This window comes from Corythoichthys intestinalis, chromosome 16 (assembly GCF_030265065.1).
Source record: "Corythoichthys intestinalis isolate RoL2023-P3 chromosome 16, ASM3026506v1, whole genome shotgun sequence".
NCBI classification, from domain to species: domain Eukaryota; kingdom Metazoa; phylum Chordata; class Actinopteri; order Syngnathiformes; family Syngnathidae; genus Corythoichthys; species Corythoichthys intestinalis.
Window position 1 is genome coordinate 47420768 of NC_080410.1, and position 14370 is coordinate 47435137.

The 14370-nt window shown below is 38.9% G+C and overlaps 1 protein-coding gene across 2 annotated transcripts in view; it reads right to left on the reverse strand.

Annotated features, from left to right (window-relative positions):
- Positions 1-2124: 2124 nt before the first annotated feature.
- LOC130931771 (centriolar coiled-coil protein of 110 kDa-like) overlaps positions 2125-14370 on the reverse strand; it is a 41182-nt gene continuing 28936 nt past the window's right edge. For both annotated transcript variants that reach the window (XM_057860787.1, XM_057860786.1), the window contains one exon: positions 2125-5720. In XM_057860787.1, the coding sequence (XP_057716770.1) occupies positions 5636-5720 (85 nt within the window). In that variant the 3' untranslated portion in view covers positions 2125-5635. The remainder of the gene's footprint in view (positions 5721-14370) is intronic.

Below are 14370 nucleotides of genomic sequence, written 5' to 3' on the forward strand. Positions count from 1 at the left end.
AAATTCAAAACGATCATCTTAATAATAAAAAACAAAAATACAACAGAGCGAGAGGTTAATATGATGTGTTGGCCGTTCCATAATTAGAAATTAAACTTTCGATTTATTTTGATTTTCGTGACAGCAGGCATGCCGCGTTGGCTGTTAGCAGCAGCATTGTATATGTGAGCAAGATCATGCTAAAGAAAGTCCGTGCGCCCCCGACCCCAAACCCCGACTTCCCCCTCAAAAGGAAAATGTTTAACCGTGTCCTAATTCGAAATGCAAGCACGAGCCATGACTTTGAGCCCATAGAACTAGGACAGACGACGCGGAAGTTCTCCCTCGCTTTTGCAGCAGCGGGAGGGAGACGAGGCTGTCTCTGAGAGCAGAATGATATCGCCTGTCACTCATTTCTGAAACTACGACGAGTGGTCAATGTGCAAGAGAGGGAGGGACCAAGCAATGTCACTTCCCGTTCAGTTATACTGCGAAGCGGTCTTTGGTGATTCGTTCGGCAACGTCACTTCCCGTTCACTAACCGAACGATTCATTTGGGTGGGGAGGGAGATGAGGGGGGCGAACGATTCGTTGAACGATTCGTTTGAACGAATCGTTTTACTGAACGAACCGGAATGGATTCGTTTACTCAAGTGAACGACAGATCCCGTCACTAATTCATATATACTAAGAGGTGGGTAGTAACACATTACATTTACTTGAGTAACTTTTTGAGAAAAATGTACTTCTAAGAGTAGTTTTAGTAAGCCGCACTGTTTAATTTTACTTATTTAGATTTATGAAGAAGAAACGCTACTCCGCTACAATAGTCGTATATTTTTCCTCCTTATTCTACATATTTTACTTTATTTTTTTTCCCAGCGATGCCAGCAGTACCTCTATCAGTTGCACCAATGACACGTCTCACTAATAATCACAAGACCCCAATTTACCAATCAGATTAAAGCTTTCCGTTCTATCATCACGGCTGCTTGTTCCAACACGTGGCATCTTTAAAGCTCCATAAGTATTTAACAGAGCGCTGCCATCAACATGACTCAAAAGCGCGGATTTTAACCTTTCCCCCAGTTTTTATTTGCCACCGATTGACCACGAAAAACCGCAGATATTATCGTTTTAATTTCATACTACGAACAATAATGGAACTACAGTTAGTCCCCAGGTTATGAACGAGTTCCGTTCCTAGGCTGGCGACGTAACCTGAATTTCGGCGCTAAGTCGGAATTAACCCTTCAAGTACCTGTAATTACCCCCTAAATCTCAAAATAACTGTCCAAAAACATGTATTATTATTATATATATATTATATTAATATTATTAAGATAAAGTAAAAAATAAGATGCTGTGAGGCACGTTGTGCCGTTATATTAAATGACTTTTCTGGCTTAACGAGCAAGTGAGTTGCCTTGCTGAGAGAAAAGGACGCTGTGGTGAGAGTAGGGAGAGGGGAAAATCATGGCTGTTCAGGTCACCAGCGTCGCTTCTCTTAACACGAGCCCGCCATCCAAACTAAAAAAAACGGGTCACGACTCGCAAGAGCAGTCGGCGCTGGGGGAGAAGCAGCAGAAGCAGCATGAGAATAAGGAAGTGGGACCTGACGTTGTCAGGAACTTCAGGATGGTGGCAACGCTGCTGGGGGAGGAGGGGATCCTGACATGGCAAGAACAAGGTACTGTTCCAGGGCTGTGGGTCATGGGCCGGGCGGGTGTGGGGGTTGGTGGCGCGTCCTCTTATCCCATCCGTGTAGGCTAGCTGATGGGGCGCGGATGGCCTAGGGTACCGCCCTGAACCCGGGGGGGATGACGGCGACCCCTTTGCTGGGCTGCGGGAGGAGGGATGGGCTGCGCCCCCCCCCCCCCCCCCCCGATTGGCTTGGGAATGGCCATGGCCCTTTGGCAGCACCCGCACGGCATTTCCACCCGTCTGTGGCACTATCACATGTCTGATGGGATTCACGCATGACTAGGTGCCATTAGACACACTCAAGTAGAAAACCTCAGGTGTCAGGGTTAGCGATCGGGCAAAATAGAATAGGATGCCAACATATCTACATTCACAAGGAATTCACACAAATACTGGGTTGTACACCTCATATGGCTGATTTGTGAACACTTCACCCCTCCCAATCAATTACTCCATGGTCATCAACCCCTCCACATGGTGTCAAATACAATTAGCTAACGATAGCACCAACATATTCATACTAAGTGTAGGCATTCAATGTATTTCCTGTTGTTGTTTGTGCTTCTTGTGTCTCTCTCTCCTTCTTTTCTTCTGTTCCACCATAACCCATCCCTGTTCACTGCTTTCTCCTATTAAACAAGGTACGTTGACAGCTCACAATGGGAGTATGCAATACTCACATGTGATACTTTAAAACTGTTCAGACCAATCGGACACTCAGATTTCCATTCTCCGTGTCAAGCTGCTGAACAGGATACGTTAAAAAAAAAAAAAAAAAAAAAAAGAACGAAGTACTGTTTGTGCGGCTAAAAAAAACAAACAATAAAAAACCAACAACTGGAGATTGAATGGCGAACGGGACTCCAGCGTCGTAAAATCGAAATCACTTAAGTGGGGTACGTCGTAACCTGGGGACTACCTGTATTGACTATTTAACTATTCAAATCAAATGTATTTTCTCCACTAGAGGGCACTCATGCTCCTTGGCGGAATGATGCTTCAGTTCAGATTTTTCTTCTCGCCAGAATTCAATGTTTTTTTGGGGGTGGGGGGCTGCATGCGAATATGTAATAGGTTATAGTACAGTATAAAAATTACAGTTCATATAGATAACTTTGTGCTGAGAAAATTAAAATACCATTGCTTAAAGTGCATGTGACACAAAAAAAGCATGATTATTTCATAATACACGCGGTATTTTATGCTCCTGAATGATACCGCTTGGATGTATGTGGAAGTGATGGCTATATTTATTTAGTATTTTGAATCCCGCACCATGAAAATGAGTGACTTCTGCCTTCGGTCTTGCATTGAGGAGGAGGGCGCTGTGACGTGTACGGTTGAAGGCGTCCTCTTCACTTTCCAGTCGTACTGTTGTGTATGAGGACTATGGATTCAGCCGATTTTGCGGATTAATACATTTATTTTTTGCATCACACCAGCCAAACGGCTGCAGAAAAATCTTGCTGTATGAGGGAGAGGCGTGTGCGCCTTTTCGGAGTTTCAAAAGGTTCCCATTCACAGTGGATATTGGCCAAAACAAGCCCTACTATTGTGGGACCATTGGACTTGCGAGGAAGTGAGCAAACTTCTTGTTCTGTATTATGTCAAATACGAATACAGCGATTACAAAGTAAACACTACAAACTTTCTTTAAATAAAGGACTACTTACGTTTGATCATTAATAGGCATGTACAACAACTGCACAACAACTGCAGCCGCCCTCCTCCGGGGAACGAGCTGTAAATTGCTCTCCGCCGGGTGGTGTGCCAGTCCGCGAAGACCATTGACAACCCAGTCGTCATGTCAAATAATCCGGGCTAGTGTGTGTGTGATTTTCCACTTCGAAGACTTTGAAACATCACTCGGTTCGGGTTAGCATGTCGGCTAGCTGTCACGCCTCTTGGTTTGTTTACATTCTCCGAAGCCGGGGAAGGGAAATCTCATATGTCCGATTTAGGTGTCATAAAATATCGTTCGGGAGGTGCGACAGTAAAGGTGAAGTCGACAGTTTTGACCATTATGGAGTAATTTTGCCATGTCGTCCTGAATAAGTGCATTTTTATGATTTCATATTCCATTTAGCACAAGACTGTTATTTGTCATGACCACGCCATTTATTTAGCAGTTGGGGAAAATACTTGGATAAAAAGAATATCCTGTAAAAATATTAAAGTAAAAGAGACAGAAACAATGACATTTTGCAGCTCTCTTCGTCGCGTTTTCCTAGTTGTGAATACTTCCCCCTCGATGGGCTGACTGGTCCTTCTCAAGCCATTTATTTAGCTATAATGGAAAAATACTTGGATAAAAAGAATATCCTGTAAAAATATTGGAGTAGAGAGACTGAAACAATGACATTTTGTGGCTCTCTTCGTCGCGTTTTCCTCGTTCTGAATAATTCCCCCTCAATGGGCTGAATAGTAAAACCGATGAGCCCAGTCTTCAGCTGACGTCATCCACCTGTTGGGGACGCTCGAGCCCTATAACGGTAGGCGTGGCTAACCGGCAGATTAAAAGACTAATTTCTCGTCATCTGCGCTTTGCTAAATTGTTGTACATAGTCCGAATCATCTCAAAATATGATTATAATTCACATAATAATTCTATTTAAGACTTCTTTTCTCCTGTCGTACACTCTTTAAATAAAAAAAATCTAACATTATAAGCAGTTACTCACAATGTTACTCATGACTTGAGTATTTTTTCACCAAATACTATTTTACTTGTAATTTGGTACATTTTTTGGATGACTACTCTACTCTTACTTGACTACTATTATTTTGAAAAACTTTTTGGGCTACTCTACCCACCTCTGTATATACTGAATATTTGTGTCAGATATGTTCAATTTTTTTGATGAACATAATCAGGAACTGATCCCTTCACATGCGTTTTCTTAATTTCTCAACGATTTATGCAGAAATCCTAATCCCGAAATTCAAGCATATGCAATAAGTGGATATTCATGAGGCTACTGGATTTTTTTTTTTTTTTTTTGTCATTTGCTCTGTCTAGGGGTTTTAAGGCCACATAGCAAAGGAAAAATGTTCAACATTCCAAGAATAAAGATGCACCTTTGCAAGAAAAAATGTCACAAAATCCTGAGAAAAAAATTTATATTTCATAAATAAAAATAAAGTGAGAAATTGATAAGCAAAGTCATACATTAAAGTGGTAATTGTTTGCTAATTCATAACTAAAAAGTAGGACTATTGCACCCTACTATAATAATAATAATAATAGAGATGCAATAAAGTGAGGGTGTGCCAGTATGTAAACAAATACATTCAGGTTTCATTTGGTGATAACTTAAGACAAATATTTGCATTAATCAAAAGGTAAATTCAATACTATCAAAAAGAAACAAACAGACACTTAAAGCCCTTAACAGCTTGACAATTTATACATTTTTTAACCTCACACTGTGTGCTGTCAACTTTACACATCTACTTAAAGCACAGTTTGATATTAGAAATATTTAAGGTACAATTCAAACTTGAGATAAAGGCATTTTATATATCTTTAGGCACATTTCCAACAGGATTTACTGTATATACTGTGATAACTGTTGAATGCACTCGAGCCTTTTGTTTCATAGCACACTTAGTGAAATATTCGGAAATGAAATTTCAAAACTTGAAAATGAATACAAAGTATTATTAAGAAGCGTGCTGTATCATATATAAATTGTCATCGTGTTTAAAATCATTGCAGAGGTATCTGGACTTATGAGCAAAAGAGTTGCCTTGAGTTGCGAGCATATGTTTTAATTAAGCTCGTAAATCAAGTGACCACAGAATTACTCTTAAAAAATTAGGATCGCAACATTCAGCAGGAGAGCCATCATGTTCTTTTGACTTATTTTTGAGTTACTAATAATGAGTGCTCAATATACTAAGTGGTTAATACTGTATTTAAAATGATGTCAAGTGATGTGTTTGCCACCTGTTAGCCTAAAGAGTGCTGCTTCTTCAGGTTCTTCAAGTTGTCTGTGCGCTTCACTCTTGCTTCGGGGGTCTTTTTGTACCAGCTCCTAACAGGAAACAACTCAGATCAATGCCCAGATATGCTTAACGTTTTAAAGGGCACTCATTTAATTCATCTGCTGTCATTGAGTACTCTGGACATTGAAGGGAAATGTTATTTTTGTCAGGACGGGACCCAGAACAGGACTCAAACGCTCTGATAGTGAACTCAAACAGGTGGTTCACAAAAATATTTATTTCACAACTTTCTTACATAAGGCACAGAGTTCACTAACAGTTGACAGGACACGGGGCCGATCCGTAGGGGGCCTATTTTAAAAAACTTAAAATATTTTCAAAACCAAAGCTGCTAACGACCTAAAACCAAAACTGACACTGACTACTTTTTTTTTTGTAGTTTTACGACAGTCTAAAGAGGACAATGGTTCGAGGCTATTTTATTAATAAATCAGATGAAAAAGAAGGAAGTCTGATTATTAAGTCGTCGTTCACTAGCTGTCTAGCTTTGGAAAAAGTAGACGCTTCGGAGTGGAGGACAGCATAGACAGATTTAAATGACAGTAGAGTGAAATGCCCACTACAGTCCTTACGTACCGTATGTTGAATGTATATATCCATCTTGTCTTATCTTTCCATTCCAACAATTTATTTTACAGAATATATATATAATTTACAGAAAAATATGGCATATTTTATAGATGGTTTGAATTGCGATTAATTGCGATTAATTAATTTTTAAGCTGTAATTAACTCGATTAAAAATTTCAATTATAACAAAACTTAAAATTGCTATAAAATTCTCAAATTTTACGCTATATGCACAAAACAAAACAAAACATTAAAAAAATCACCAAATGCAGAGAGAATCACCCATATTTTCAGGATCAATAGCAATATTTAACATATCATTTAGGTTTTTGCTCAAAATAGTGACTTTTTTTTGTGTAATTTTGTTTAACAGCTGATAAATCACTCAGTTTTCACATCAGAAACAATACTTGAGGAAAGCATGCAGAATCATCTTAATTTTACTCAACAAAAGCAAAATTAGCATTTTTCTATATACTATAGAAACTATATACAGTACTATTCTATATACAATCACAACTTATATAGGTTGAATTCCGCTATTGTGTAGATATACAAAATCCAACATGGCGGCCGTCACGAAACGAACTTTTTACGTTGAAAATTCTGGCAAAAAAAAAAAAAAAAATCTTAAATCGTGGAATTTTAAATAGATATGAACGTAAAACAGTAGATTCTTGGTTAAAAGCAAAAATGGGCAGCTATCATTCTTTTTACGTAAATATTTCAAGCTAAAGTTAGGCTAATTTTTCTATTCATTTCATTGCATTCACAACGTTTCAAAGTGCATGCATGGTGCTATTTAATATAATAATTACCTTGAATCCTCGACCAAATCACTTTTGAGCCACTCCCGCCTGCTTATATGCAGTAAAACCTTTGTCCTATTTCTACCTAAATCCGGCGTTAGAACGCAGCATGTGTTTGAGTTTATCACAGTGAGTAGTGAAAGCCACCTCAATGCTTTATGGGTCGGCCCCCTACAGGAAGGCGTGGCGCTAAGTCTATGGGAGTTCTCTTGTCAACTGATGGTGGAGTCAATGCTTAAGGTAAAAACAAAGTAGGCAGGCTTTTAAAAAAATCCCTTCACCAAGGAGGACAAAAACGTTATCATAAACACAAAGTAGCCAACAAACACAAACAGGCCGACATACGATTCAGGGTCAGATTCTTTTCTTAGGCTGTGGACAAAAGGCTGGCTTGGGTGACACATCGGCGGACGATGACACTCTGGCACAAAACAAAGGGGAGACTGACTATATATACACACAGAAGGTAACGGGGAACAGGTGGAACCAATTGGTGATTAGAGAGGACATGAGGAGGGACAAGTGCTCTGAAACAAGGACGGACTTATTATATAACGCAGAAAATAGTAATCATGACACGACAAACATCACCACGGTGTGACAATTTTTGCTAACATGCTAATAGATAACCGAATACATGCCTGCTTCTAGTACTTTAGTTGCGGTGGCACTCGGGCTCTAGAAGGCCCGGTTTACAGGTATAGACCCTACTCACCTACGTCACAAAATGACGTGTCGCTGTACCCGGCCGCCATATTGTCCGTATTTTTTAGACCTATTCTCATTGTTTTCAATTAGTCATGCAAGTTATAGAGCAATTCATGGAAGCCCCGGTGTTATCTGACGCCGTAAACTCATTGGATGCGTTGCATAAAAGGCGTTATGTGGAAAAGCTTCAGTTTATCCATTCGCCAGATCCGTATTTGATGCCTAAATCGATGTTTTTCGACCCGCTGTCTTCGCCGTCTTTGCCTGACCCTGATATTTACAACTATCTTGTCCACACAAAATCAGCCTATTCTCACGAAAGTTTGAAAAACTTTAAGAGCTTGGAGGCTTATAAATGCTACGTTGCTGGTTGGGTGAAACAGGTCCTCGTACACGAAAATTCGGCAGGAATCTATCTTGTGCTCGGGAAGGTGAGTTACGAAATTTTCAATTCAAAATCTTTTGTTCTTGCTAACATCCACTGTCAAGTCTAATGTATTTCATTTCATTTGTCAATGGAGCTAGGGCTTTTAATGTTTATATGGTTTAGCGATAGCACTCTCACTACATACATATATAATATGTAATAAATATGAAGTGCGATAGCACTTCTCCAGATTGTCCCAAGTTGAATTTATTTTTTGGCTTTTGACCTCAATAGTGAAATTGTAAATTAATTGTATGACAACTGTCTTATTATCCCCTTATAATTATATATTTTCAGGTAGTTCATTCACAACGTCTGAGTGTATGTTGTCGGCGATTAGCCTAGCAATGATCTTAATTGTGGTTGTCAGCCCAAAACCCTCTAAATATATATTAAATGCATCTTACCAGATATAAAATGACTACTACATAATCTGTGGTAGTCGTCTGGAACCCAGTTTTCTCGTCGAATTGCAGCAGTCAATGTCGCTCTCCTCTCCGGAATACGGTAAAACTTCAAGTCTCTCCGTCTATCTTCTCTGTTTTTGCAACCGACTGCCACACACGACTTCACCATTTTGATTATTAATGTTAACGAGCAGAAAAACACGCCATAATAGGAGGAATTTACGAAGCGCTAATGCATTAACATGACGAGTATACGGACAACATGGCGCGGGGGCGTGGCTGTGACGTCACGTGAGTAGGGTCTATAAAGGGGGCGTAGTTGGGCCAGGGTAGGGTCAAATATAAAGGTAAGATGATGCACGGGCCTGGAATAAAGTGTTAACGTGTTGAAATATACCCCCACCGCCCAAACGCAACTGGGCCCGGTGTTCGGCCATTCCTTACTACGCGGCGAAACGTCTACACAATGCTCAGGGCGCTTGCGCATGCATCCACACGCATGCGCACATCGGTTAGAAGCGGCGAGTACTCACTATTTTTGTTTTTATTTAGTTATTTAGAACCTTTTCACTGCCTCGAAGATACTTTTTGCATGTATTACCCTCTCATACTTTTAACCATTGTGTTTTTTTGTGTTAGCGTTGAAGCTGTTGACCACATTAGTCACGTAGCGTATTTAAACCGTCCTTATTTGATATAACTACATTTAAGTATTTTCTACAGGCATTTTTTTAGTACGTTATTACTGTATGCATCTAAACAAAACAAGTTTAGAGCGCACGGTAGTACTTTAGTCGACTAATGTTGGACGTTTCGCCGATGTAGGATATTTTGGCAGAACACCGGTTTGTGGGCGACATCGGACGATCATTTAGAGGAGCCCGCGAAATTGTGGAAGGGATCACGAATAATGATCCACTAGCCCTAACCCCCACCCACTGGACATTCACCCGTTTATACTCACCGCACCCGAGCCCTGTTCACATTTGTTCCATCACTGGCACACAGTTAAAATTTTTAGAAAAATAGGAATTTTAATTGCACCTATAGTCTGAGAATAATTGCAATTAGAATTGAGACCTGGTGACCACTCCACATACAGTGAGGCAATAAGTATTTAGTCAACCAGCAATTGTGCAAGTTCTCCTACTTGAAAAGATTAGAGAGGCCTGTAATTGTCAACACGGGTAAACCTCAACCATGAGAGACAGAATGTGGAAAAAAAAACTGAAAATCACATTGTTTGATTTTTAAAGAATTTATTTCCAAATTAGAGTGGAAAATAAGTATTTGGTCACCTACAAACAAGCAACATTTCTGGCTGTCAAAGATGTCTAACTTCTTCTAACCATGTCTAACGAGGCTCCACTCGTTACCTGTATTAATGGCACCTGTTTTAACTCATTATCAGTATAAAAGACACCTGTCCACAACCTCAGTCAGTCACACTCCAAACTCCACTATGGCCAAGACCAAAGAGCTGTCGAAGGACACCAAAGACAAAATTGTAGACCTGCACCAGGCTGGGAAGACTGAATCTGCAATAGGTAAAACGCTTGGTGTAAAGAATTCTACTGTGTGAGCAATTATTAAAAAATGGAAGACATACAAGACCACTGATAATCTCCCACGATCTGCGGCGCCATGCAAGATCTCACCCCGTGGCGTCGAAATAATAACAAGAACGGTGAGCAGAAATCCCAGAACCACACGGGGGGACCTAGTGAATGACCTACAGAGAGCTGGGACCACAGTAACAAAGGCTACTATCAGTAAAACAATGCGCCGCCAGGGACTCATATCCTGCACTGCCAGACGTGTCCCCCTGCTGAAGAAAGTACACATCCAGGCCCGTCTGTGGTTCGCTGGAAAGCACTTGGATGATCCAGAAGAGGACTGGGAGAATGTGTTATGGTCAGATGAAACCAAATTAATAGAGGTGTGCATCGACACTGCCCTCATGATTCGATTCGATTACGATTCGGAGGGCCACGATTTGATTCGATTCAGAGGGTCACGATTCAATTCGGTTCGATTCGGCAATGCATTGCAATGCATTTAAGCCTGGGATGCATTAAAATTCTAAAGCAAAGCATATTTTTCGTGAATCATGAGCCAACACAAGCGGACAGACATTAAACAATTTTTTATTGGCTCTTGTGTCACTCCTGGTTGAAGTCAAATGAAAATAGTATACTTTCATATATATTTAAAAAAAAAAAAAATCAGATCACAGCATTTAATTAGTGCTTTGAATGAGACCAGGGCTTTCTCTTTTTTTTTTTTTTACACACAGCAGCAGCCTTTCACACAGTGCAACATCTGAACTCCTGTGCAAAATCAGTAATAACAGTCACTGTATTTTAGTCACAATGACCCATCAATAAAAATATTCAAGTAAATATTAAAGAAAACGACAAAGAAAATATTGTAGTGCAGCAGCATCTTTATCGCAATATCAATCCAGGGATCAGTTCAGTTGCAAACAAAACATCAACTAAATTGCAATGTAGAACAAAAGTAAAATGTAGGCCTAGCCTATCTTATATCTATAATATTTCTCGCTCCCTCTTTCTCCGTTTCAGCCATTGTTATGTTATGTCCTATCTCTCTGCTCTCTCGATTACAACTGCGCTTGTCTGTGACGTTACTCCGGTAAGGAAGCGGATTTGGGTTCCTCGTCCCCCCTGCATAGAGGTTAGATCTTGTGCCCGAACCAGACCCGACCCGAAATGTTAAGCATTCACGTTTCGGTGGGTCGGGTCGGGCCGCCGCGCCGGACTAATAAATTATTTAAAAAAAAAAAAAAAAAAAATGCGCAGAGGGCTGTGGCGCAGCCCTCTTTTTCTTCTTCTCCTCCCGTTATTTCGTTGTGTGAATGCTTTTATAATTCTCATAAAAATATGTAGACTATTTAAATATTGAGTAAACTTGCGTTTTTTTCCTGCCAACTGAGAATTCGTTACAAAAGACACTTTTATTTATGCACACAAAGGCAAATGTGATCCTTTTGAATCTTCTCCTCTGTGTGTCTGTAAAACCGTGTTTTTTGTTTTTTTAATTAAACTTTCCCAGCGTTATTTCGTTGTGTAAATGCTTTTATAAATCTCATAAAAATATGTAGACTATTTAAATATTGAGTAAACCTGCGTTTTTTTTTCTGCCAACTGAGAATTCGTTACGAAAGACACTTTTATTTATGCACACAAGGGCAAATGTGATCCTTTTGAATCTTCTCCTCTGTGTGTCTGTAAAACTGTTTTTTGTTTTTTTTAATTAAACTTTCCCAGCGTTATTTCGTTGTAAATGCTTTTATAAATCTCATAAAAATATGTAGACTATTTAAATATTGAGTAAACTTGCGTTTTTTTCCTGCCAACTGAGAATTCGTTACGAAAGACACTTTTATTTATGCACAAAAAGGCAAATGTGATCCTTTTGAATCTTCTCCTCTGTGTGTCTGTAAAACTGTATATATTTTTTTTTTCAATTAAACTTTCCCAGCGTTATTTTGTTGAGTAAATGCTTTTATAAATCTTTTAAAAATATGTAGAGTATTTAAATATTGAGTAAACTTGCGTTTTTTTCCTGCCAACTGAGAATTCGTTACAAAAGACACATTTATTTATGCACACAAAGGCAAATGTGATCCTTTCGAATCTTCTCCTCTGCGTGTCTGCCAAACCGTGTTTTTTTTTATATTAAACTTTCCCAGCGTTATTTCGTTGTGTAAATGCTTTTATAAATCTCATAAAAATATGTAGACTATTTAAATATTGAGTAAACCTGCGTTTTTTTTTCTGCCAACTGAGAATTCGTTACGAAAGACACTTTTATTTATGCACACAAGGGCAAATGTGATCCTTTTGAATCTTCTCCTCTGTGTGTCTGTAAAACTGTGTTTTTTGTTTTTTTTAATTAAACTTTCCCAGCGTTATTTCGTTGTAAATGCTTTTATAAATCTCATAAAAATATGTAGACTATTTAAATATTGAGTAAACTTGCGTTTTTTTCCTGCCAACTGAGAATTCGTTACGAAAGACACTTTTATTTATGCACAAAAAGGCAAATGTGATCCTTTTGAATCTTCTCCTCTGTGTGTCTGTAAAACTGTATATATATATATTTTTTTCAATTAAACTTTCCCAGCGTTATTTTGTTGAGTAAATGCTTTTATAAATCTTTTAAAAATATGTAGAGTATTTAAATATTGAGTAAACTTGCGTTTTTTTCCTGCCAACTGAGAATTCGTTACAAAAGACACATTTATTTATGCACACAAAGGCAAATGTGATCCTTTCGAATCTTCTCCTCTGCGTGTCTGCCAAACCGTGTTTTTTTTTATATTAAACTTTCCCAGTGTTATTTCGTTGTGTAAATGCTTTTATAAATCTCATAAAAATATGTAGACTATTTAAATATTGAGTAAACCTGCGTTTTTTTTTCTGCCAACTGAGAATTCGTTACGAAAGACACTTTTATTTATGCACACAAGGGCAAATGTGATCCTTTTGAATCTTCTCCTCTGTGTGTCTGTAAAACCGTGTTTTTTGTTTTTTTTAATTAAACTTTCCCAGCGTTATTTCGTTGTAAATGCTTTTATAAATCTCATAAAAATATGTAGACTATTTAAATATTGAGTAAACTTGCGTTTTTTTCCTGCCAACTGAGAATTCGTTACGAAAGACACTTTTATTTATGCACAAAAAGGCAAATGTGATCCTTTTGAATCTTCTCCTCTGTGTGTCTGTAAAACTGTATTTTTTTTTTTTTTCAATTAAACTTTCCCAGCGTTATTTTGTTGAGTAAATGCTTTTATAAATCTTTTAAAAATATGTAGAGTATTTAAATATAGAGTAAACTTGCGTTTTTTTTTCTGCCAACTGAGAATTCGTTACGAAAGACACTTTTATTTATGCACACAAAGGCAAATGTGATCCTTTCGAATCTTCTCCTCTGCGTGTCTGCCAAACCGTGTTTTTTTTTTATATTAAACTTTCCCAGCGTTATTTCGTTGTGTAAATGCTTTTATAACTCTTATAAAAATATGTAGACTATTTAAACAGTAAGAAAACTTGAAGAAATGAAAATAAATTGCTGCTGCTGCTGCATTTTTTTCCCCCATCACTCGGCTCGGGCATGCAAATCTATAGTTAATTGATCTGGCCGGTCGGGCTTCAATACCAGCGGGCCGTGTCGGGTTGGGCTGAAATGTTTTAGGCCCGATCTAACCTCTACGGGCTTGCTTTGAATGTAAAGTAGCTCTCTCTACAGGTAAACATGAGAATAACAATACAAATGGGGAAACCAAATCCATTGCATCACCGGAATTGCGCAGGGAAGATTTTTGAACGTACTTATATATTTTAAAATGCACTGAATCGATTCAGCGTGTTGCCCGCATCGAATCGAATCGTCCCTGCCCCGCAACGGGATGCATCGCCGCATCGATTATTGTTGACACACTTACAAATTAAAACTTTTTGGTAGAAACACAGGTTCTCGTGTTTGGAGGAGAAAGAATACTGAATTGCATCCGAAGAACACCATATCCACCGAAGCAGGGGGGTGGAAACATCATGCTTTGGGGCTGTTTTTCCTGCAAAGGGACCAGGACGACTGATCTGTGTAAAGAAAAGAATGAATAGGGCCATGTATCGAGAGATTTTGAGTGAAAATCTCCTTCCGTCAGCAAGGGCATTGAAGATGAGACGTGACTGGGTCTTTCAGCATGACAATGATCCCAAACACACAGCCA